At 45.0% G+C, this 25,192-nt stretch overlaps 1 protein-coding gene and 1 long non-coding RNA gene across 3 annotated transcripts in view; one reads left to right on the plus strand and one right to left on the minus strand.

Moving 5' to 3' along the window:
- Positions 1 to 16,385: 16,385 nt before the first annotated feature.
- Positions 16,386 to 24,220, minus strand: LOC123811030. Its single transcript, XR_006784334.1, has 3 exons — positions 24,112 to 24,220; positions 16,753 to 16,879; positions 16,386 to 16,638 (listed from the first exon to the last, which is right to left on the minus strand). It is a non-coding gene; the product is annotated as an uncharacterized LOC123811030 (long non-coding RNA).
- Positions 24,221 to 24,391: 171 nt separating this feature from the next.
- ATL2 (atlastin GTPase 2) overlaps positions 24,392 to 25,192 on the plus strand; it is a 48,869-nt gene continuing 48,068 nt past the window's right edge. Inside the window, exon 1 of one of the 2 annotated variants that reach the window (XM_045827602.1) lies at positions 24,392 to 24,549. In XM_045827602.1, coding sequence (XP_045683558.1) covers positions 24,432 to 24,549 — 118 coding nt within the window. In that variant the 5' untranslated portion in view covers positions 24,392 to 24,431. The remainder of the gene's footprint in view (positions 24,550 to 25,192) is intronic. The other variant, XM_045827603.1, reaches the window with a different exon arrangement.

The following is a 25,192-nucleotide window of genomic DNA, read 5'->3' on the forward strand; positions in this document are numbered from 1 at the left end:
AACTGGATATTGCTTACTTGGGATTGTACTGAGTAGTTCTACTGAATTTTGGGGACCACATCTCACTGAAAGAGTTGAACAGCTTTGGTGCAAAAAGTCCTTTTTTCAGAGAACTTCTTTTCAGTCCCTCTACCTCAAGGTACCCAAACTCAGCCAGCTGGGAGAGACCAGCTCTCAGCTGGCCTGTCTGCAAACAGAGGACATGCCACGGTCATCTTATTTGTGCTTTAAAGTCTATGGAGAATGAAGGCAAGAGGGCTTGAAAGCTGTCCCCTCTCCTTTTCATATCACTGGACCACTCATCTTGCATGAGGAGGAATTACTAAGTGGTGTGCTATTTCTCCATCATCTCCTGACCCTTCTTGGTTTTCACACAGTACCATCTTTTAAAGAGTGTCTCTCAGCTCCTGGAAGACGCGGATGGGTGTGAGTTCTGGGGGCACTCCCTTCACGTACCACTTTGTTTATAGGGCTACATTGCGCTTGGCCTGGGAGAAGGTTCTTCGGGGTCACAGGTGTGGGAAGGAACAGATGAATGGGTTGGGGGTGGGGCTAACGGGTGCGAGGAAGCACAGAAGGAGAGGACACTAGGTTTTGCAGACCTTGGGATTTTAGGATTTTGTGGATTCATGTGAAATGGAAGTGGGCCATTCACTGAGGCTGACGGGGAAACCGAAAGAAGAAACCAGATCTTTGGAACTCTCCTAACTTCCCTTTTTCCACACCCTAGAATTCTAGGTCCAGGGCTGCCATCAGCAGTCACTTGGATGTTACATTTAATGAGGCATTTAATGATGAAATTTAGGAAAGTAATAACCTGAAAGCCATTTCGAGGAACTCCAAAATTAGAACGGGTGGTTTTCCGACCTCCGTCTGTGGCATGTAACACTTGCTACTGCCAAAAAGGAACCAAGGAAAAAAATTGATTTCCTCCTTCCTTCACAACAAATGATACACAAGCATGGGGCGTGAGTTAGAAGGCCTGGACTTCCTGTCTGTGCTCGTCAACGCTGGCCACGATCGGGGACAATAGAGACAAAACCACTCTCATCATCAGTAAAACGGAAGCAACAAAGAGAGTTCTCTTCCTACCTGAAAGAGGGTGCATACAGGGACTGTGATTCAAAATCATTACAGTGTAGGGAAAAAATAATGCCTATTGGAAATAAGAGGACTTGGGGTGACATCACGAGCATGACCTCTAGGGAAGAGCGACTCCCATTCTCGGCACCTTTCCCCTTCTGACACGGGTGGGACTGACATGGGTCATGGGCCGAAATGCTCACGCCTGGAGCCCTCCTCCTCTGGGCACTCCTTGGATAATAATAAAAGTAATGGGAGCCAGCATTTACTGAGCACATTTATGAACATTACTGATATGTATTTAGTGCGGAATCAGTATTATCTCACTTATTTCTCACTCTAAGTCTCTGCGATATCGTCCTTTTTTAGATGCAAAAACTGAACTCAAGAGGTTAACTCACTTGCCTGAGATTATACAGCCAGCAAAATATAATTCCCTCACTTTCTCTAAGTGTCCTTCATATTCACTGTGGCTCAGATCAGCCTTTTACGTTATTATTTTCACTCTCTGGCCTTTTTCTGAGGTTTCCACCTTAGTTGCCTGTTAATTTCATCGGCACATCTGCCAATTCAAGGTGATATGACGAGGTAAATCTGCTAGACTGCAAACTGTGAAAATAAGGCATTTTGCCTGTCATGTTCATGGCTAGATCCTCTGACACATAGGTGACATACACATATTTGTCATATGAAATATTGGTTACTGAATAAATGGTATGTCCACAGAAACTCAGATTCAGGGACCTGCTTTTGGGCTGAGGTCAGGCTTCTGGGAGCTCTGGGTCTGGGTTGGTTGTCCATGGGGGGGGGTGCCCTCTAGGATTTGAGGGTCCAGGCAGGCAGCTCCCCTGGGGGCAGCCCTGATAGAACCCCTGATGCAGGAACCACCCAGAACACGTGACTGAAGACTGCTTGCAAGAATGTACAAACTCGCACAAGGTAACATAATTGTTCAAGAGATGTATGTCTATCCTTGGTATTAAGACCGGGATGACACTTCTCCCAGGGAGCCTCATAAACAGGGTCTTGCGTGATGAATACACAATGTTTTCAATGACTTCCATGCAGAAGACACCATGGAGATACTCTGTGGCTCTCTCCTATGGCTACACTCAGAGGAGGTGGACGATAGCTTCTGGAAGTTCAGCCAGAAGTCATTGAGCCTGGTCCTTGGATGCCGCTAAGGATGCAGCCCTTTGCCTGCTTTAACCTTCTTTGCACCCTGGCTGACTCACCATGGGGGTGTGCTCTCCGGGAGCAGTAGGCCACCCTGGGAACACTTCATTCTTGGATTATTCTGAAAGCTACACTAGAGATTTAAATACACGCTCTCATACTGTACCTCTGTGCCTTCTCTCTGACCCATCATCCCCAAATATGCTGGATCTAAAAGACCATTTCACTTGGAGGGAGCCAAAAGTATTCAGTGAAAAATTTCTTACTGCTTTCTAAATAAGATGATATTAAAAAAATGCAAAGTATCCCCAGCAACTGCCACCCAGTTTGGCACTTGTACCTTTGGTTTTGGTGCAAATTTAAGACCACCCTTGCCCAGTAATGAGAAAAGAGCAGTGGGGTTCTCATCCCTAGAGATGCAAGCTTTTATTCTCTCTGGCATGCATTGCTGAGGTAGCAGGGATTTGGAAAAGCCAGTTATTTAAAACAAACACTTCTCAAACTCTGGAGCCATGGAGAGTCTTACAATTTTCCTTGGAGAGGCAAACTAAATTTCAGACCTATCACTTTGATGTTCGACGTCCCCAAGCCTAGAGCCGGAATGTTTAGGGATGCTAGCAGCATTGCAAGGAAAAGCTCTCCCAAGGCCTCGTTCTGTCCCAGCCATCCTGCTGGTCCCACCTGCCCATCCAGAGAGAGATTTGATAACCCCAACACCCCTGGAAAACTACCAACCATGCACAAGCCTGCCTCCTGCTTTAATCTGGCCTGGCAGGTGATCCGAACAAAGAACCACTTCATTGTTGATGGAACCAGCGTTGACCACATCCTGCTGGGTTTAAAGCCATAAGCCACACTCCTGTTGGCACGGGTTCAGTAGTAGCCCTCTTCTCGGTTTTGTAAGTCAGGATTTCTGAGTGGGGTGTGGGTTTACCTTCCTCTTCCTCCTTGTCTGTAACAAAGGAAAGGACACAGAGGGTATGACTAGTGTTATGCGTCCCCAATGAGGGTAGTGTTAGAGGATGACAAATGTAAGTTCCACTAAAGAGTCCTCGGCCAGGGCAATGGACACCAGGAAGAGACTACTGACCCCTGAAGGAGGTGGCGCGGGCAGGTGGGCAGCTCTGATTCCTCTTTGACGTGCCTGGACTGTCTCTAAACTGTGATCTGAGGGAGGGCAGGAAGGCCCTGCCTACAAGCATGTCCACTGTTGGGACTCTGTTTCTTACTGCAAGCTGCTGGGTGCTAAAGCACCCTATTAAAATTCAATTACCTTATGGTGGATTCTGCCTTAAACATGCCCAGTTTTCTAGTAGTAATGATTACTAGCAGGAAGGAAAATGCTTTGGGATGGGGGTGGGGAAGACAAAGGGGTAAGGGGGGACAAAGGGGTGGGGGGCGGCAGAAAGGGTCCTCAGGTTGGGACAAGGCTTTGCTTGGAAGACAGGGTGAAGAAAATCAGCATTTTGCTTCCAAACTGCACTGTCTCCCAGAGCCACAAGCAAGACAAAACAATGACTAAGGGTCCCTCTGTGCCACCAGCGGGTTGAGAACGTATCCAAGTTGAGAAAGTGGAAGGGGGTGAAAGAAGAGTGGAGGAGAAGAGAAAGAAAAGTGAGAAAGGAGAAGGCTTCAGGTCGGGGGGTGGGGCAGCCTCAGTGAGTTCTTAGGGGCAAGCTTCATGCCCAGATTCCCCCAGCTGTCTGCCGATGACCACGGGCCGGGGATGTGTCTGAAGGTGCAGGCAGTGTGCAGAAGTGGACGTGGCACTGGCTCGGACGTCAGGGGTCTAATCCCTGTCCTGTAGTAACTGACCGGATGACCTCTGGGGTTTCTTATCTGTACCAGGAAAGAGCTGGCAGTGTGGTCTCAAAGGTTGCTTTCAATAGGATCAGTTTTTGTGTTGTGAAACGTAAATGAGTTTGAAAGCCCCACGGTTCCAAAGACGTCCTAATTAACCCAAGGGAAGGACCAGCTGTGGAGGCCTCAGCCACCACTCACTCCCAGCTCAGAGCCTCATTGTTGGCAGAAAGTTTACAGGAAAAGTTCTTGGAAACTGCTGCCCGCCTTAATCCCTTTCTTTAACCTTGAGATAAGAATGCCTTTGTTTGAGTCTCAACAAGTCTCAAATTATGTAACTCACTTTTATTAAAACTCTCCCTGACTGTTTTATATTCAGCCTTTTAGCTGCCCTGGTTTGCGGCTTTAATTGAATAGGTGGCCTTGTATTTCTGCTCAGTTCCCTTTTTTTTTTTTTTTTTTTGTCTTTCAGATCTTGAGGGGATAATCACATCGGTTTGTTTGGTAAACACCGGGGCCAGCTCTGCAATCCAGCCTCCTGACAAACAGCCTGTGACTGCTCAGGGAAAGCCTTGTTCCTCCAGCAGGGCATCAGGACGTCTTCAGGGGGGCAGGCCCCAGCCAGGACAGATCTGCCTGCTTCCCAGACCCCCAGCTCCTTAGAAAGCCAGATGATTAGTTCTTGTTTATCAAGCAACCCCAGGGGATGAGATTTATTTTTAGGACTGGCCCTGACACCCCAGCCAAAGCAGCTCCCTTCCCCCATGCAAAATTCTTCTAAAATGGTCTTCGTAACACTCACTGCTATTTGAAATTATCTTCTTAACTGATTTTGTTTATAATGACTGTCAGGCTCCACCGTGAACTTCAGGGTGAGGTCTCCCAGGAGCAGGGGTCTCTCTGCCAATGCCCACAACTGTGCTTTGCATCAGGAGGTACTCAACCATGCAGCCAACAGTCACTTATTGAGTGCCTACTATGTCCTAGGCATTGGGCTTGCTGGGATGGGTGTGTCTGTAAAAAATAAAATAAAAATAAATGGGTTACATACTTGGAGGTATGCTGGCAAAACTAGAAGTTTCCTCAAACCATTGTGATTGTGTTCTCCCCGGCTGAGTGTTTGGGAGGTTGCCATCCACTGATTCACTACTTGCTCTTGTGCTAGGTAGTGAAATGGGGCAAGAGAATGCAGGAGCTGAAGAGAACGTGTTTTCAAAGGGTTTGCTGGTCCAGTGTGGGGTGGGCAGCAGTGGGAGGGCAGTGAGACTGGTGTCTCAATCCAGTGAGGGCCACAGGGTCCTGGGAGCAGGGATCAGAGGAGGAGGACAAGAAGACTTCTGCTTTATAGAGCAGCAGGTTCAGCAAGAGTTTGACAGAAGAGGGGGAAGAGCATTCAAGTCATGAGGAACAGTGCCTGCAAAAATATGGAGCCAAGGGAAGGGTTTTGACAGAAGAGGAACAAGCGGGTGGAGCTTTGCACAGGAGGGCCTTGGAGAAGCCGTGGGGGTGAGGCTGGAAAGTCAGTTGGGGTCTAGTAAGGAAAAGGAAGAAGGGAATAGAGCCGCCCATAGCAATGCAACCTCAGACTTCCTGGGCTGGACAGGAGAACCCTAGGGTAATTGAAGGGAGGTGCATTTACAAACCTTCAGGTCCTGACTTGTTACTGATGCTCTGATTCTAGAAATTTGCATTGGCATTTAGATATATTCAGGGGTAGGAGCAAATTTGGGGAGTTTTTTTTTTGTTGTTGTTTTGCTTTTTTAAAAAGAAAAAGAAAGCAAAATTTGATTACAAGAATGCAGGGATGCTGCCCAGGGCCGTGGAAGAGCCTGCACCAGTGAGGCGCCCTGAGGCTTGCACTTCATTAGCTTCCCGGCAAGCTGCCTCTGGAGCCTGCCTGGTGACTGTCAGGAAGTAAGGAAGGCCTGGTTGTACAATGTCCCGGCTAGTCCCTGGGAGAACAGGCCTCTGCTGCCCGTTCTTTCTCTGCTGTAAACCAGTCTTGGTCCTGTGCCCCTTCCACGTACACGCTCAGTGACCCTGCTGCCCCTCACGTGACCCACGATATCTTTTCTGATCTGGCCCTGTCTGCCTTTCTCTCTTTTTTCTTTTTTTTAATTGAATTTATTGGGATGACGCTGGTAACAAAGTGACACAGGTTCCAGGAGCACAATCTGGCGTCTGCCTTTCTGACCACCTCTGGCCCCTCCCCCTGCTCCAGCCGTGCTGCTTCTCTGTCAGGTCCTCGTACTTGTCGAGGCCCTGCTGTCTCAGTGCCTTTGCATCTGCTGTTCCCTCTGCCTGGAACACTTTTCCCAGAACGTCATTGTCACGTTCAGGAGACAGCTCAAATGCCACCACCTCAGAGAGACCTTCCCTGATCACCCAACCTAACGACACCTCCTAGTCCCTCTCTAGGACACTGCTTTGCCCCCTTTTCTTCCTAGCACTGCTTGAATTAGCCAACATCAGCTTATTGTTTTGTTTGCCCTTTTCCTCTCTGTCTTCTCCCACCACGTAAGCTGCTTGAGTGTGGGGGCTCGTTGGTCTCGTTCACTGAGCTGCGTCCTCAGCACCTGAGTGGCTCACATGGACACTCATTTTGAAAAGAATCCAACAGATTTTAGCGATAGCATTTTTACACAGTTGTAATACTTTGCATTTGTATAGCACTTTCTAGTTTCCAGAAAACTTTGATACACATTCTCATTTTCACCCCAAAACAACCCAGTAGGGTTAAGTGGGAAAGGGATTATTGTGGCCCCATTTTAAAGATGAGTAAATTGCAGTTGAGGGAAGTGGGATGACCTGTCTAAACTTTTCCAGCTGGGAAGTGACAGCAGCAGGTCGCCTTCGGTTGAAACCAACTCTCTCTCCATTCCTCGTAGTCCTAAGACTTGTTCCTTCTCCCAGCCCCTCAGAGCAAAATGATCTCTCCACGTAAAGAATGAGAGGCACCCCTCCCCACCGTACTGCGAGGGAGGGAAAAGAGAGCCTGGCTGCCACGCACAGGTTCCGCCCCAACAGCCCCGCCCCCGCGGTGGGCTCAGCAGACGCCAGGCTAACTGTCCTGCAGTGATGATGCTGAGGTTCAGACAACAGTGCATTCCCTACATGCGGTAGGGCTTTGTTACCTGTTGTGAGGATGGTGAGGGACTTAAATATTCATTTCCATTGAATGTCAAAAAGCATCAACTGCTGGGCATTCAGACATATTTCACCCTGAAAGGCAATTAATTATATTAGATGGTGAATGAAGAATGAAAGCCAGAATTGTTATGTTTTAAAATAAGAGGTATTCGAAGTAACATTTTTCTAAAACTGTCTAGAGAATCAATGATGAAACAGGGAGTTCAGAAACCTGAAATTCCTGGTCGCAGTCCAAGACTGCTGGCAGTCAATCTCTACAACAGGTCTGGGCTTCAGTTCCCCATTAATAGAAACATTTAGGGTAGGTTGATATATTTGTAATATTTGAACATGACTCTTGCATGGATTTTTTTTATTGACAAAGTACATAGAAAAGTGTGCAAATCATATAGAGTTCAATGAAGTATCACAAAGTGAACACAATCACGTAATCAGCTCTCAGATCAAGAAGTAGATCATCACCAGCACCCCAAAGTCCTCCTCTTGCCTCTCATTGCAACAACCGCCCTCCCTGAACAAAGGTACCCACTGTCCCGAGTCTGCCACAATAGTTACTTTTACCTGCTTTTGAATTTTATACAAATGGAATCATTTAGTATGCAGTCTTCTTTTCTTCCACATTGTGATGGTGAGACTCATCCACCTTGTTGTGTAGAGTTGTAGCTTGTCTTTTCTCACTGTTCTGCAGTAGCTTATCGCCTGAATGTGTAACTTGTCTATTCTACTACTACTGATGGTCTTTTGGGTTGTTTTCCATTCAGAACTGTTATGAATAGTGCAGCATAGAAAGCATGCATTCTTATGCATGCTTTTTGGTGAAAAAACATATGGATTTATTTGGGTATAAAACTGGGAATAGAATTGCTTGGTCATAGGATATCCTTAAAATCATAGATAACGCCAAAGAGTTTTCCAAAATGATTGTCCCAGTTGCTTCCTCATCACTGGGGTATGAGAGCTCTACACACTCCACATTTTTAACAGTTGTCATTATTGATGTTTCGTTGTAGCTATGCTGGAATGTGACCCATGGTAGATTTCAATATATTTAAATTAAAATGATTTGAACTTGTTATAATCTCAGGTGCATAACAGACCTGAGATTCAGTAGAAGTTAGATCAATTTTAATGCTCAATTATATTCTTGTCTTGGGTTGTTTTCAATTTCTTCACATGCACAGATTCAGCCCACCCGGACCCAAGAAGTTTGTGAGAGGACAAACTTCTTGAAGTCAAGGGCTTTGTCGTAGGTTTCTTCCCTAGTTATTATGGCCCTTAGCACAGTGCTGGGGAGGATAGGTGTCCAGTAAATTATGACTGAATTGTGCTGAACTAAGTGATGGAGGCAAAGACACCAATGTTTGTGGAATATATCTCCATTTATAGTTTCATGCCTCATCACTCCATTTCCAGGCCCTTCCCAAGGGCGATGAAAGGACCAGGGGAGAGGAATTCTAGAAAATGCCCAGTTCCTGCATGTTCCTCTAGAGCCTACATTCTAAGTGCTAAAACTCTTCAGGTGGAATGAACCCTTCTATTTTCCACACGATCTTCCTGAGGCAGTACCTTACTCCCCCAGAAAGCGAAACAGATAGAAGGCTGTCACACCCTGGGCTGTCAGGAGAGAGCATTGTCTGTGTCCTCCCATGCTTGAAGGGGCGCTTTGGACTCAAAATGTCTGATCTTATTACACTAGTCTGATTTCCCTGTGGCTGCATCCGGTTTGATAGAAATTTCTCCAAAGCTCACAGTATTCTCTAGGATACTTAGTCCCTGCCCCCCCCCCATTTTTTTTGCTGCTTTTTAACAATTCCTTTTAACTTTTAAGAACTATTTCTGCCATCTCATCAGCTGAAGAATCTGTACCCAATTGTCCATCCCAACACATGGCATTATGCCGTGCTATGCACATTTTGGTTCATGTCGAATACTGGCTATTTCTGGACTGAGATGCTGAGATGTCAAGTTAGTACATTTTAACAGTTCTGATTTAATTTGGAATTAGGCACTTATTGAAAATAATTGGTGAACTATTCTACACCCCTCCCGCATTTCTCTGTTTTGCATTCTGACGTTCAGCAAGGAAGATGGGTTTTATGGGCATGGTCCTGAGTGGGGATTAAAGAAGGAAGAAAAAATGGACTTTGAGAAATGTGTCCTAAGTGCTGATAAAACGCAGGCAATTTCCAGATTCCACTTGGGCCACCTTCTGTCAGGCCTATCAAAATTGAGTATGTGTGCGTGTGTGCGTTTGTGTGTAGGAGAGGGTGAAAGAAATGAGAAATCCCTGAAAAGAATATTGTGGTACAATCCCAAAAGCATATCAGATAGTAACTGTATACAACTACTAATGGGAACAGGCTTGTTCTGCAAGCCGAAATCGTGATGAGCAGGTAATCAGATCTAGTGCTCTGGGGCCTCCCACGACACAATGATTGTTGTAGACCAGACCAGAAACAATGGGATGTTTGAGTCTCTCCTCTTTCTCTCCTATCAGGGCTGGCCAGCTTCCCAAGATGCGTGGGGAGAGAGAGGAGTGGAGCTGAGGGCTTCAGAGTGCTTTTCCTCTGGGGATGGGCCCCTTGTCTCAGATCTCCTGACAGATTATGTATCACATGCATGTATGGCTCTCCCTTCCCATAAATATTTGCTTTTCAATCTCAGAGTGAACTGGCTATAACTCTTTCATTTATTAAATTCAGGTCCATCAGGCAACTCCATGGATATTTTTGATTAGGTAGCCAGGGACCGTAAGTTCAAATGTTGGTGGTAGATCAAGCAAGCAGCATAAATATGAACTGCGGTTTGTAGCAAGCTAGAGAATCTATTTCCCTTCCAAATAGGGATCCACTAGTCAGCTTCAGATAGTGGTCACTATGTAGTTGGCTGGCCTAGGTGCTCAGAATTTCTGTTTTTTTTGAGAAAAGCCAGAAATCCACATTTTTACAAAATGTATATGATTTTCTGCTTTTAAAGTACCTATAATTAATTTAAAATGAAAAAAAAAATCACTTTGCAGGCCCAGTATGTGAGAATCAAACAAAACGAACTTGTAGATCTCATTCAGCTCCCAAACACCCAGGTTAAATGAATTGTCCGGTGGGAAAACCCTGACTTCAAGTCACTTCAAGTTACGGAGGATTATTTTATAAGGATGTGTGTGTGACAACGAGATAGGGATTTTCAACCATGCGACAAGGCCTCACAAAAAGCCAAGGGCTCCATAAACATCCCAGGCCAGGGGAAGCACAGAAAGCGCACGTGACTAACACAGAGAAGTGGAACATCCTCTGTCGCCACTAATGATGTAGCTTATGCTTCTCAATCGGTGGCATGTTGCAACATAAACCGCCTCTGACTCACATTAATTTCTCTGGTAATTGTAAAATACTTGGCTGGATCTCAGGACTTCCAGGCTTCTCCTAGGCTGTTCTCAAAGGGCCTTCATTGCTTTAGCTATGCTCAAATTCCAGGGGGTAGGTGCAGGTTCATTTTCCTTGTGGCAAGTGGGTTGCTACAGCAGCAGAGGAGGAGCTGGGCGGTCAGGGTGTATTTGAAAGGTATGCCTATGTTCTGATCTATGACAGACACTGTGGGCTGCTTCTTCCATCAGCCACTCCTCCCCTTTTTTCCTTCCTAATAATATTCACCTTTGATCAGATATCAGGCAATTTATGTGGTTTACAGCCAGTTTACAACCGTGGAGGATAAATGTGTGAACAAAAGTCAACCTGCAGAGGATGGAAAAGCAGGTAATTTAAAACAAAACAAAAAAGCCCCAGATGTCTTAATGATGCCATTGAACAGTGAGTTAACCAATCTTGCAAATAGTCTATCTTCGAACTTACTGTTATGTGAGGTACTACTACATCCTTCTTTTTGTTGATGACATTCCTATTTGGGGTTTCTATTATTGTCAGCCTAAGTCATATCAATTATTCTTTTATACTTGTAATATTTAAATAACCTAGCTTTCCTCTATAAATTAGTTCATGTCCTCAAAGGACTTACTAGAAGCAGCCCATGAATTTTAATGTTGCCCTTTATGTTTATAGAAGAAGCCCCTGTAGGTTACAGCTGTCTCTGTGTGGAGGAACCTGCTGAAAGCTTGCGAGTGTGATGGGACATCTCACAGGCAGGAGACGAGAGCTATCTTGGCGTCTGTGGAGGATGGGTGCTTGTGTCCAACAGCAACACCATATCCTTAGGTACACTGCTCGGAGAATCAGTCAGTCTTAGATTTAAACCATCCATTCTCACTGAGTGCAAGTAATGTAAATTATCAGTGGATCTGTGCCTAAGAATCTATATCACTATTTGCAAGTCCATTGCAGACCCTTTGAGGCCTAGTCTACCCACATGAATCCCCAGCTCACGGTAGATCCTGCATTTACGGATCCTGGACTTATCTCGCCAGTCTTCCCAGAAGCACCTCCCAAGTCCCTCCTCTCTTGAAGTATTTGCTGCTATGACCTTTTATTCTTTGCTCCCACCTTTGTTGTCTGCATTCTTCTTTCCTTCCCTGCTGCTGGGGAGAGAATAGCTGGCCAGACTGTTTTAGTAGGGGGGTCAAACTCATTTTCACCAGGGGCCCCATCAGCCTCGAGGTTGCCTTCAAAGGGTCAAATATAATTTTAGGACTGTATAAATGTAACTACTCCTTAACTAGGGGCAGGGAGCTCTATACATTCCGCCCTTTGAAGGCAACCACAGGGCTGATGTGGCCCCTGGTGAAAATGAGTTTGACCCCCCTGCTTTAGTGGATGTCGAAGAGGGTAGACTAGAAACCAAGCTCTTGTTCATTCATTCCCTTACTCATGGGGCTTGGAAATACCATCATGCAGTGAGCAGATGCAGATTCCCCAGACGCATATGGGACTCTCATACATTCCATTTATTCTCTCTCTTTCTTATTTCTTCTTTCTGGTTCCTGAATTTTTGTTGCATAATTTCTCTTTTCCTTCTTGACCCACAATAGACATTTTCTCACCCTCTCAACTTTAACTTTCTCTTTGTCTCTTTGCCATTCTTGGCTGGTCACAATAGCTCCTTTATCCCATACTATCCCTTTTCCTGTCTTTCCACCAAAGGCCTGTTGTTTTTCTTTCACCCTCCCCCGAGTGTCCACCTGAAATTTCGATGGCTTTCTGGAGCTCCTCTCCTGACTTAATTCTGGGCAATAGCCATGTGTTCTGCCTGTTCTGCTGAACCCCCTCTGTGCCCCAAGTGGCGACTAACTCCTCAGTTCTCACATAAGCTTTAGGAAATATGTTAAAACCACTCTCGTTTAAGTATTAGACTGAAAAATTTTATGTTCTTTTAGACAACTGCGACTTTTATCATGAGAAATAACATGTTTAAGAACAAGCCCCCTACTGACAGTCAGGATGTGCTGCCCATAATTTTCCTTCATGGACCCAAATGTAATAAATCCTATCAATCAGCATCAATGAAGGGTGAAATAAAATAAAGCATGAATGTAGGTTAGGAGAGTCCCAATAAAGGATACAGGGTGCTGTTGGTCATGACCTTCAGCTGTAAATGTGCCCATGAACTAAAATTTAAACATGCTGTTTGCCAGATGCACATGTATATTTTTGGTTCTACAGAGGTAAAATAAGAACAGGAGAAAACATTTAATCCAAGCTGAAATTCCTAAGTATTTTTATTTTTAGCATCTGTTACAGGGCAATTTTGCTTTACTGAGCTTGGGCCAAAGTACAGATAGTGAGGACAATATTTCTCTTTCAAGTAAGTCCCTTTCAGCTTTGCAGGCACAGTTATCACTAGCGTGCATGTTTTGTGCGGGGTTGGTCAAACATCCAGTGCCCTTAGGGGGAGAACCAGTAAGATTAGGGCCTGAAAAGTGAGTGGTGGAGGACAGCCACAGCATCTGTTCCCTGCCTGCCCTTTTGGGAGCTGCTGGAGACCTCTGGTTACAGGTTTGAGACCAAAAACAGAGGCATTGGCTTCATGAGACTTTGAGACATGTCCAGCAAGAAGCGAGAAGAAGAAATTGTAAAGTCTCTATTCAGGAGAGACTGTGGGAATCTTAAGGCTCACGCAGAACTGCTCAGAACAGAGTGTGGCAGAGCTGGTTGCAGGCTGATCTCGAGGCCCCTGTACGGAATCTTAGCTGTGGTACCCAGCGGACCAGAGGCGCTAGGAGCATCAGCCATCGGCACGCTTGGCCTAGATCCTAGCTGTCTCCGTGGCCACTGTCAGCACCAGCAAGGATATGGCTCTGTCCTCCAGAACCCCGAGGAAAGCAGACGCTATGGGGGAGGAGGGCGTTGAAGGAGATGGTGAGGCTGGGCAGAGAAGTACACTGAACATGAGCACTTGCTCAAGACGAAACACACCAGCCAGCCTATAAACAACAGTGGTGAGTTGCACTTCCTTCAGTTTTGTGGAAACGAAAGTATACACAAATTAAATATGCTTTCGAGGCTTCTGATCACAGTGTTGAAATTGCAATCCAAAACTCTTGCTGCTGCAGTTTCTGGGTTTTCCATAGCAAGTGCAGATGTCTAATGGTGAATTTTCATGGATTAAAATATGCCTTTAAGATGCTCCAGAGGCTTCTGGAATACATCAGAGAATAGGTATGAGATGGAGGACATGGTTGGCTGCTGCCAGCATTGCCCTGCGTGGCATCCAGACTAGTGATAGCTGATGTGGTGTTTCTCTAGCAACGTGTGACCCCCTATAAAGCAGTTTGGGCTCTGGATTTGAGAAGCAGACTGCACCTAATACACTGGAGCATCGATGGCTTCATCTGAGATTGGATACTGATGTCTCGTGGTGACAAGAAAGGGACTTGGGGGTGTGGGATGAGATAGGCTAACCCCAAGAAGCTGCTGGTATCATATACCTGGAGTTTCTCAAGCTGTTCCAGGCAAACATAACTTAGTCATTCCAAGTGTGAACTTCCAAGTTCTATCCATCGGTTCCAAGCCCAGCTCCCCTATTTTATAAGCTAGGTGACCTTCGGCAAATTATTTAATTTCCCTTGGCTTCAGGTTTCTTGTTGTTAATGGAGATAGTAATAATATCTGTTTTAAAGTTACTGTAAAGCTTAACTGAAAAAGAGTAATACTCTATGTTATCTTATTATGGTACTATGAATGGCGAGACACAAAAGTGTTTAATATTGTTTTAAGTCTTAGTAGCAGATTCCAGGGATCTTCCCCTGTGGCTTAAAAATCTGCTTTTGGCATCTTACGCCCCACTGTTTCTCGTAACAGCTGGGGGGCTGCAGACAAAGTGGAAAGTTCACACGGGTGACTGGCAGGGGAGGGGCCTGGAATGCACAGCTGGATCCCAGGGCTCTCGCGAGTGCGGAGCCTGGCGGGGCTGCGCTGTGAGGTGTCCTGCCTGATCTGGTCCCTGGGCACCTCCACTCATCTATGGAGCTGGGGCTGACTTGCCTGGGCTTTGTTCTTTGGCGTGTCCAGGACCCAGCACTGTTTTTTTGCTAATTCAGGTCACCCGTCTGATTCTCACCTATACCCTCCGTGCGATTCCTGCCTTAGATTGAACACTGTGCTCATAACGATGGCCTCTGGTCCCCAGCTCAGCTACCGTCCTAGTCCTGTGCTGTGTGTACTGCCCTCCGACCTAGTTAAGCAAGTCTCAGAAGAGAGAACAAAGCCCCATTTCCACCTCACCCCCACGCACCATCGTTTTTAATTTGTTGTGACAATTCCTTGAAGGAGCAAGGCCACTCTGTGGAGCAGTTCCCCTGCCCCGAGTTCCAAATGGGGAAGGGGGGCACAAACCGCACTCTGCTTTCTGTTTTCCCTTCAGTCTCCTTACCATGGACTTCCTGGATTTAAGACCTAAAAGGGCAGACCCTTCTGTCTCATGCCTCCTTTGTCTCTTTGTCCCTGTGTTCTCAGACTCAAAGGCAATAGGAGCACATGGCCAGTCTGAAGTAAAAGTGTCCCGCAGTGCCCAGCAGCAGCAATATGTGTGGGGTGGTTGGAGGAAAAATAATATTTGGGAAGTATGGAGATAGAAACTACTCTCTGGAAAATTCTTTCCAATCATTAGATGGATAAAATTGTAGAAAGGGGATTTTGTCTTTATCAATGATGATTAAAATGGTACTTCTTGCCTGTTAAGAATCTACTGCATAATGCAGTATATACAATTATAAACACCCTATACATTTCGAGTTCAAAAGGTATTTGAGATTAGCCACTGAAAAGAAAACTTGTTACAGTGCTATTTTACAATAGCCAAGATTTGGAAGCAGCCCAAGTGCCCATCAGTGGATGAGTAAATAAAGCAGCTGCTGTACATTTACACAATGGAATACTACTTGGCCATAAAAAAGAAGAAAATTTTACCCTGTGCAACAGCATGGATGGACCCAGAGAACATTGTACTAAGTGAAATAAACCAGCCATGAAAAGACAAGTACCATTGGACTTCACTCATGTAGAATCTAATGAACAAAATAAACTAACAAACAAAAGACAAACAGATTCACAGATACAGAGAACAGACAGCAAGCTGTTAGAGGGGAGGGGGGCTAGGGGCCTGGGTGAAAAAAGAGAAGGGATTAAGCAAAAAACCAAACCAAACCAAATGTCATAGACACAGACAACAGCACGGTGACTACCAGAGGGAAAGGTGGGGTGTGGGGAGGGAGGAGAGGGTAAAGGGGGATAAATGGTGATGGAAGGAGACTTGACTTGGGGTGGTGAACAGAACAATATACAGATGATGTGTTATAGAATTGTACATCTGAAACCTATATCATTTTCTTAACCAATGTCACTCCGATAAATTCAAAGGAACACCAACAACCAGAGAAGAAAAAAAAGAAAGAAAAAAAGAAAGAAAGAAAGAAAGAAAGAAAACTGGATATGTCCCAAAAGCTGAAGTTCCTACATGAAAGAGATCTGACAGAGATTTTTGCAAATTTGACAATAATCCTAAAAATGTACATGACATCAATAAAATGTTATGGAGCAAAAAGAGACTTTTTGAGGCTGTCAATAAGTAAAAAATTTATTAACTATGCTGAAGGAAAAACAAAATCATCTTTCTATTTTCTCTTCAGAAAATGATATCCCAAAATGGTATGACATAAAGAACCCACCGAAGACTACACAGGCAAAGAAGTAAGACAAAAAGTATTAGAGAGGTATGCCATGTATTTAATCAATAAAAATACAAATTTTCTGTATGTTTGTGGTGTTAACTTTATAAAATTTGGGATTTCTTGGGATTTCTTTTGTCACTCTAAATAAACATTTACTTTCACATTTACTTTGCTTTCTTAAAGAAGTTCCCCCGACTTGCAGATGCTTTAGGCCCCACAGATCTTGGATCTGCTCCTGATAGGAGCTGCACGGCCGACAGTCCAGTTTACGGTGGTCACCAATGGATGCTTGGGCATGTCCATGGCCACACATCCTGCAAGCAAATGCCATGTACCATTTGCATTACTTTTAAATAAAACAAAACAGCAACAACAATGAAAATGAAGAGCTACTGCTCCAGACAGCAGAAGCAAGCATGTAACTTTACCAACAGGTGGTCATCACAGTCCTGAAGTCAGCGTTTGTTATTGCTCTGTGCTTGTTTACACTTCCAGGATACATCCGTGTTCGCACGTTGCTGTCATTGTATGTGCAGGCATTCTGGTTACCTATTGCTGCCATACAACAAATTACCCCAAAACATAATGTCTTAAAACACAATCATTTCATTATGTTTTATGATATCTCACTTTCTTAGATAGTGATCAAGACAAGCTTGAAACACAGTTTAAAAAAAAAAAAACAAAAAGAGAAGCTCGAAAGATAAATATTTGCCAGTAGCATTATCTGCCAGCATTTCAGCTTCAGCAAAGAGCTGTTATGGGAAACAGAATGAAGGAACTCACATTCTAAATATTTATATTTGAGGACAGACCTCAACAATATTGAGGGTGGGGAGAAATGGCGAGGGGCTGGGGAAATGTTTGAAATTGTTAGCTGTCTAAAGATGATAAAACTACTCTAGTGGCAATGAATCCAAGGATTAAATACATCACAGCAAGGACAATTAATTCTAAGGGCTTTGTCAAGGTGGAGTGTTTTGTCTGCCAACCAGCCAGTCAGTTTTTGGGAGTTTAGAATTAAGTGAGAGTGCTCTCCAGTTACAAATAAAATACGCTGATTGTAATAAGTAGATACTGTCCACTGTAGATACTGTCTGAATCTTAAAAGAAGCTAAGATACGCAGTTTGTTCTGTGAAACATGCATTTCCCACTGACTTCAAAGACATTCCTGAGGGCAGGGTAGTGGTTTGGCTGGGGGGGGCGGATTAGGTGTGTCCAGACAGGCTGTCTGGATGAGTATCATTCACTGCCCTGTTTCTCAGTGTCTGCTTTAAATTACCAGCACATTTTCTGTTTCCTGGTGGCTGTATTCACTCCTTCATTGTTATTGTTGAAAAGGGGTTTCTAGAATATGACATAGTTCCCTAATTTAGTATCCAGTGATGATTTTTGTCTGAACCAATCTCTGCCCTTGTGGTTGCAAATTGATGCCTTTCCAACTCTAGTGCTTCCTCCACATTAATCAGTCAACCCTCAGCATTTTCCTGTAAACAGGAGTCCTCCCTTCACACCCAGCTGTCTGTCTGTCTATCTATCTATCTATCTATCTATCTATCTATCTATCTATCTATCATTAGTATGCACCGATAGATTCCTGTCTTTCCAAAGATCTGTACTTCACTATTGCCCTTAGCTGCTTTAGTGCTCAAATTATATTGTTCTGAATTTGGTCAGTGGGAGCCTCTTCAGGCTGACTTTTGTATATTTGAGATATGCTCCGTTATATTTTTGAGTTCCTCCTTAATTTCTACCACAAAAATGATGCTCCTAGTTCACCTTGAGCCTACCCTGCCCCAGTTCTAGAATCAGCCATTTCTCCAAAGACTCCTGTTCCCATTTAGTAGGGAGTGGTATCGGAAACCAAAACGGGGCACCAGGGATGATCACTGCTGCCTTGGTGTCCTTGTTTATAGTTCTTTTCTGTGGTTAGAGCTAGGAAATATATCCAGGTATACACATACATGTATATACCTGTACACATTCATACATATATAGACACACATTTTTACACTTGCACGCACATACACACACACATGCTTTTAGAAACCTTTGGTCCATATCCATACCTCCAACTTAATCCATCCCACAGGGTTCCTTCTGTCTTCCCCCTTTCATTATTTGTATGTTCCTTCCTCCTCATTGAGAACTCCAGCTCTCAGCATCCAAATATTTACACATTTTAAAATTCTGTAGTACATGTAAAATAGGCTTGGAATTGCTTTGCCCATACTTCTACAAAAACAAACCGACCAATAAGAACTCAGGATTTGTTTGATGTTTTCCCTCCACCCTGATCAAGGCAGAGAAATATTTATCATCTAATAGTATGTAAATTTCTTGGATCAGTTGGCTCCTTTTTTCCTCTTCATTGTGGTTATTTGTTTAAAATACTGTTAAGATCTTATTCTGTTTGCTTTCAGTTTTAGCTCCCACTTCTCATCCTTGCTGATTTAATTTTCTGATCATGTAGAATGTGATCCAGATGTGTCCCAAAGAAGCCTGTTTCCCCCCCAAGTCAACGCTGCACAGAAAGGTACATTCAGATAAATGCCACCCTATTCCATCTTCCTGCTGCCTCATTCCACCACACTCCACTCCTTGGAGGGAACTAACTTTATTGTTTTCTGCTTAACCCTATACCTAGCCCTAGACCTAGAGCTAGCCCTAACCCTAGCCCAAGACCTAACTGTAACCTTAAATGTAGCCCAAACCCTAACTATAACCCTAACCCTAATGCAAACCCAAACCTTAACTCTCACCCTACCATAGCCCTAACCATAAACCTAACCCTAAACCTAACTCAGGGACGGCAAACTCATTTTCTAAGTTTAGTTTTGGACAGTTAGGTGGACATATGTATATTTTCTTATTTCTCTTTTTCACATAAAATATTTTGCTCATAGGATGCACACTACCTATGTTGTTCTGTAGCTTGTTTTTTTTTCACTTGAAAACATCTCTTGGAAATTATTCCCTGTCAGTTCATAGACACCTACCTCTGCTTTTTTTTTTTATAGCTACTAAGTGTTCCATATTTATCTTAGTTATTTAACTGATCACCTATGCTTGGATATTTAGACAGTTGTCAATATTTTGCAATTGCAAAGAGTGCTGCAGTGAATAATCTTGTGCAAATGTATGTTTTTTGTGTAATTGGAGTTGCGTCTTCAGAGTTAACACCCATAAGTGAGGTTGGCAGATCAAAGAGTAAGTGGGAATGACATTTGTTGGATATTGGCAAATTCCTCTCCATAGGGATTATCCCATTTTGCTTTCCTGATGAGAAGGCAGTGTATGAGTGCCTGGTTTCCCCCATATCCTTGCCAACGGAGTTTAATCCTAAACTTTTGAATTTTTGCCAACCTAACCTGATGGGTGGGAAATGGTTTCTCAGTATTGTTCTAATTTGTTACCAATCACAGTGGATGTGAGCATAAGCTCTGGATCCAGATTGCCTGCTTTCAATGCCAGTTCTGCCAAGTAGGCAAGCTTTTTTTTTTTAACCTCTTGGTGCCTCAGTTTTTACATCTGTAAGATGACAATACAATAACAACAGCATTTACCTCTTAAGATTGTGGTAAGGATTAAATGACTATAAAATATATAGTCATTAAAAAATATATATATATATTTTACTTTGAACAGCACCTAAAACAGTAAAACAGCCCACAAATGTTAGCTATTCTACAGTCTAGAAAACACTCTCAATACATTATTCAACTTGATCCCTGGAAGTGTAGAAACATGAAGAGAATCAGTGGTAGAATCAGAATTGTAACTCTTCCTCCTTCACCCGCCCTCCCTCCCTTCCTCCTTTCCTTCCCACAGATATTTTTCAAGGTCCCTCTATGTACTGCACATTGCTTTAGGTGTTGGAGATACACTCTAAACAAAACAACTCTTTCAGCTTCTGAATCTCACGTTCTTGTGGTGGTGGGGTCTGTGTGAGGTGTGAAAAGAGACTTGCTGGATGTAGATGTACTAGAACTGAAGTTTCACTGTGATAAGAAATTGAAGAGGAATGACCGACTGGGGAAAACAGAGGAAGGCGTTTTAAACATATGGATTTGACATGACCATGAGATAATGCTTAATCTCTTGACTATATACTTATGACTGGCTTCTGTACACTGCACTGGAGTCAGGAACGGTGGACCTGCCCAGGGCACAGAGGCAGTGGCCCATGAGATAAACAGTATCTAATACAGTAGTTGCCCCTTGTTTGCAGTTTGCTTTCAACAGTTTCAGTTACCTGCAGTCAACCATGGTCTGGAAATATTAAACAGAAAATTCCAGAAAGAAACTACTCATAAGTTTTAATTTGCACGCCCTTCTGAGGATTGTGACGACATCTCATGCTGTCCTCCTAGTCACTTAGCAGTCGTCCAGCTCATCAGATTGACTGTTGTCGTATCGCAGAGCTTGTGTTCAAGGCACCCTTATTTTATTTAATGGCCCCAAAGCAATTAATATAGCTTCTATTACAATATATTGTTATAACTTTTATTTTATTATTGATGCTGTTTATATCTTACTGTCCCTAATTTATAGATGAAACTTTGTCATAGGTATGTATGTATATGAAAAAACATAGTATATATAGGGTGTGGTACTATCCATGGTTTCAGGAATCCACTGGGGACCTTGGAATGTACCCCTCCTGAAGATAAAGGGGGGACTATGGTAGTAGAAAGGACACCAGTTAGGACACCAATTGACCAACTGTCTTGAGGGGTGTCCCTGATGAGGTGCATTCAGTGCTAAATTAACTATAAATTCTAACTGGAAATTCATTATTTGACAGCAAAACTACTCATCTTTGCACCTTCTCTCATGCCCAAGATGACACCTTTTATATAGCAGACTGTGGACAATTTTAAATAGATGCCACATAGGGAAGAAACTCTATCATCAAGCAAGATTTATGGCTTGGGGCTTAGGCTGCCCCAGGGGTATTGAACCAGGAGGCTGGGAGTTAGAAAGTCCAGGAGGAGGCCCAAACCCCTTTCTGTAGACAGACAACAGGTGAATAAACAAGCAGCCCTACAAAAACACCTGTAGAATGGAACCCTGCAAGTTTTGATGACTCTGATGCTTTTCTGGTAGAGATCATGCAGGATGAAGGCTGAGAGTTTCAGACTTGGGAGAAGACCTGAACAAGACAGTGAGGTGGGCACCTGTTCCACCTGTCTTCACCAGAGAAAGGGGATTTCTCCCCTCCCTCCCTCCCTCCCTTCCTCTTTCTTTTCTTTTCTTTTTTCTTTTCTTCTTTCTTTCCTTCCTTTCTCTCTCTCTCTTACTTAACTTCATAGACTTCTGCATTTGATTTTCAAAGTTTGTATGAAGGGCTTTTGCAATAATTTATTGTTATAAATTTGGTGTGATTGAGGTACAGAACACATACCTCATGCCCTAGTGAGAGGTTGCTGTATTTAGGTGAAAGGATCAGGGGAAGGAAGTGAGATGCAAATGGAAAAGTAGATGTGGATTTCAATAAGGTCAAATCCCTGGGGAGATCTTCTGAAACTGCCTGGGAGTAAGTACATTACATGCAGTTTCAAAGATACCAGACCTCAGTCAATCCTTTCGCCAATAGCACCAAGTTTCTAGCTGTGATATCCATATGTGTTCCTGAGGTCCTCTTCCCCCCACTCCACCCCTTAAATTTCAGGAAGCTCCTCTGTGTCTAGATGAATTTTTAGAGAAGTTGATAACCTATGGGAGCAGGCATCAGCCACTGTGTTATGAGTTGATGTGCAGACATTCCAGCTTCTTCACCCCTTGGGTATAGATAAGTTTCCTGGCAAACTTACACTTCAGTTGCCCACTATGATAGCTGGATTAATGATGCACTCTTTACTTGTCAGCTTGAGCTGCCATAACAAAATACCACAGATGGGGTGGCCTAAACAGTAGGCATTTTCTCACAGTTCTTGTGCAGAAGTGAAAGTTGAAAGTGCCATTTAGTGTTGGTTTCTTGTGAGGGCTGTCTTTCTAGCTTGCAAATGACCATCTTGCTGGGTCTGCAAATGGCCTAATGGCCTTTCTCCTTTCTTTTGTGCATGGAGAGATTTTTCAATTACTGTTTACATCAATATTATTTTGTATCAGTTTCAGGTGTACAGCATAGTGGTTAGATAGCTACACACAAAGGTCTGTCTGGAAAAAGTCCAGCCATTGTTAACATAACAAGAATGGTTTGCATGACATTGATGTAACCTGGCAGCCAAGGAGAAGTAGACTGGAATGCGCATGGGTGAACAATGTTAACTTCACTGTAGTAGTCAGTTGGACACAGTAGATGCCGCTGAGTAGCATGTGTACTGTGTGGCCATCACATTCAAAATGACTGAGCAAGTAGAGTAACGATTTGGCATGAAAGTTTGCTTTAAGCTTAAACATTCCTTCACAAAAACTATTTGGATGATTCACAAGGCCACAACTGTGGGCAACTGGTGATTGGCAGCTTCATCACAACATGGAGCCTGCTCATGCATCATGTCTTATACAGTTTTTTGGCAAAACATCAAATTACCCAGGTGACTCAGTTCCCCTACAGCCCATATTGGTGCTGTGACTTCTGGCTTTTCCCAAAACTTAAACCTTTGAAAGGGAAGAGATTTCAGATCATTAATGAGATTAAGGAAAATATGCTAGGCAGCTGATGGTTTGGGAGAGCTGTGACGTCCCAAGGTGCCTACTTGAAAGGTAACCACAGGGTCATTGTCCTATGTAATGTTTCTCGTATCTTCTCTGATATATGTCTCTATTTTTCATATTGTATGGATGGATATTAACTGGACAGACCTCATACTTTACAAAGTATTCCTGCCCATATTTTCAGTATCCACCTGGCACTACACATAGTTATTGCAATATTATTGACTATATTCCCTATTCTGTACTTTACAACCTCATGACCCTTTTGTGACTATCAATTTGTACTTTGTAATCCCTTCATCTTTTTCACCCAGTTCCCCAACCCTTCTCCCTCTCTGGCAACTATCAGTCTGTCCCAGAGAAAAGGAATTTCTAATGCAGCTGCTGATACGGTAAAAATCCAAAAGATTAGGGATCACACAAGTCTCCACAGGCTATTTTTAAAAGTGACCGGAGGCCCTGACAGGATAGCTCAGTTGATAACAGCATCCTTGTCATATGCCAAGGTTGTGGGTTCCATATGGGTCAGGACACATCCAGGAGTCAACCGATGAATGCATAAGTAAGTGGAACAATGAGTGAATTGATATCTCTTTCTCCCTTCCTCTCTTTGTATAAATCAATTAAAAAAATTAAAACTGACATTATCTTCCTACAGGAGGTCACTGGATCTCTACAAGAAAGTTCATCACAGTTAGAAAAGAATCTGCTACAGTTCATTTTCTGATTTGAGTGATTTGTGGCTTGCCCCTGCAAGATGCTAGTACCTGGAGGGCAAGGGTATGCACAGCTAAGAACATAGGGGAAGGGCCTCATAAGCAGATGGAGCTGTGCGCGAACAAATCGTAGGATGGTCTCTGGAGGGGAAGCAACGTTAGGGGTTTGTGCGAGAAAAGATCACGAGGAAAAGCAGGGCACAAGCAATTGCTGGGGAGTAGGGGCGGGATGGTATCGAGGGAGGAGGGGAATAGCTGTGGAGGAGGGCGTGTGAATAAAAAGGAAGGACGGAAAGGAGTGGAAAGCAGCCTCACGTGTAGGGCACGAGTCAACTCTTAGGGAGAAGAGCTGTAAAGCGCATTGTTTTACTGAATTGGGAAGAAGGGACTTAGGTCTAAGGACTTACCTACTGGGTTTACACACACCAGCCCTGCGCTAAGGGGGTGTGGTACGGAGCTCGGGGCAATACGGGTGTGAGACGGTGGTGGCGGGAAAGTCGCCCAGTTCCTCCTGGAAGAAAAAGGCCAGGAGAACCCCGCAGGCCGGGGGGTGCGGAGGCGGAGCGAGGGCGCCGATGGGCGTGACAGGGGAGGGCGTGGGGAAGGCGAGGAGGCACTGTCTGAGGGCGGCGCTAGGACCCGTCAGCGCCCCGCCAGCTCCCGGGAGGTTGATAAAGCGGCGGCGGCGTTTGACGTCAGTGGGGAGTTAATTTTAAATCGGTACAAGATGGCGGAGGGGGACGAGGTGTCGCCGAAGCAGCAGCCGCGCCCGGGGCTGCGGCGCCGGCGGCGGACCAGCGACTCGAGCACCGGGGTTAACCATGTCTCGTCCACGACCTTCCTAGGTAAGGGCCGGCGGGACGGAGGCCGTAGGGCCCGGGTGGGCAGAAGGCGCGGGCCGCTCGGGCTCGCGGGCTCCGGCCACGGGCGGCGAGGTCGTCCTCCCGGGCTGGCTCGGCTCTCCACCCGCCGCCGTGTCGGGCCGCCGGGCCTAGCCCCCGCGGCGCCCCGTGCTCTCGCAGCGCGCGCGTCCTGAAAGGGCGCCCAGCGGGCCGCAGCTCCCGCAGCTGTCGGGTGCACGGGAGGCGCGCGCGTCTGCTCCGGGTCCGGCCCCCTGCCCGTCCGCCGCGTGGCTGCAAGCTGCGTCCGCCCCGACCTGAGGGGGCGGCCTTGAGTCGGGGCCGGAGACCCGGGCGCGGGGAGGTTAGCGGCTGCGGAGCTCGGTCCCAGAGAGCTAGGACGCCGCAGGGCGACCTGTCACCCGTCGGGCACTCCCTGTCCCTTGTCTGTCCCTTGTGCGAAAAGGGTGGAAGCGGTAACTAGGGAATGACGAGTCCGGCGGAGGAGGATGGGGAGCGCGCGGGGAGAGCGTACACCTCGCTGTCAGGTCGGAAACCTCTCCGGACACCCTTCCAGGAGGGATCCGCAGTCCGCAGGCCGGGGCTGTGCCCGGGTGCCCGCGTCCCAGGGCCCCTCGGCCCCGAACCC

This window comes from Phyllostomus hastatus, unplaced genomic scaffold (genome assembly GCF_019186645.2).
Source record: "Phyllostomus hastatus isolate PE091 unplaced genomic scaffold, TTU_PhHast_1.1 phas_scaffold_78, whole genome shotgun sequence".
Classification (NCBI taxonomy): domain Eukaryota; kingdom Metazoa; phylum Chordata; class Mammalia; order Chiroptera; family Phyllostomidae; genus Phyllostomus; species Phyllostomus hastatus.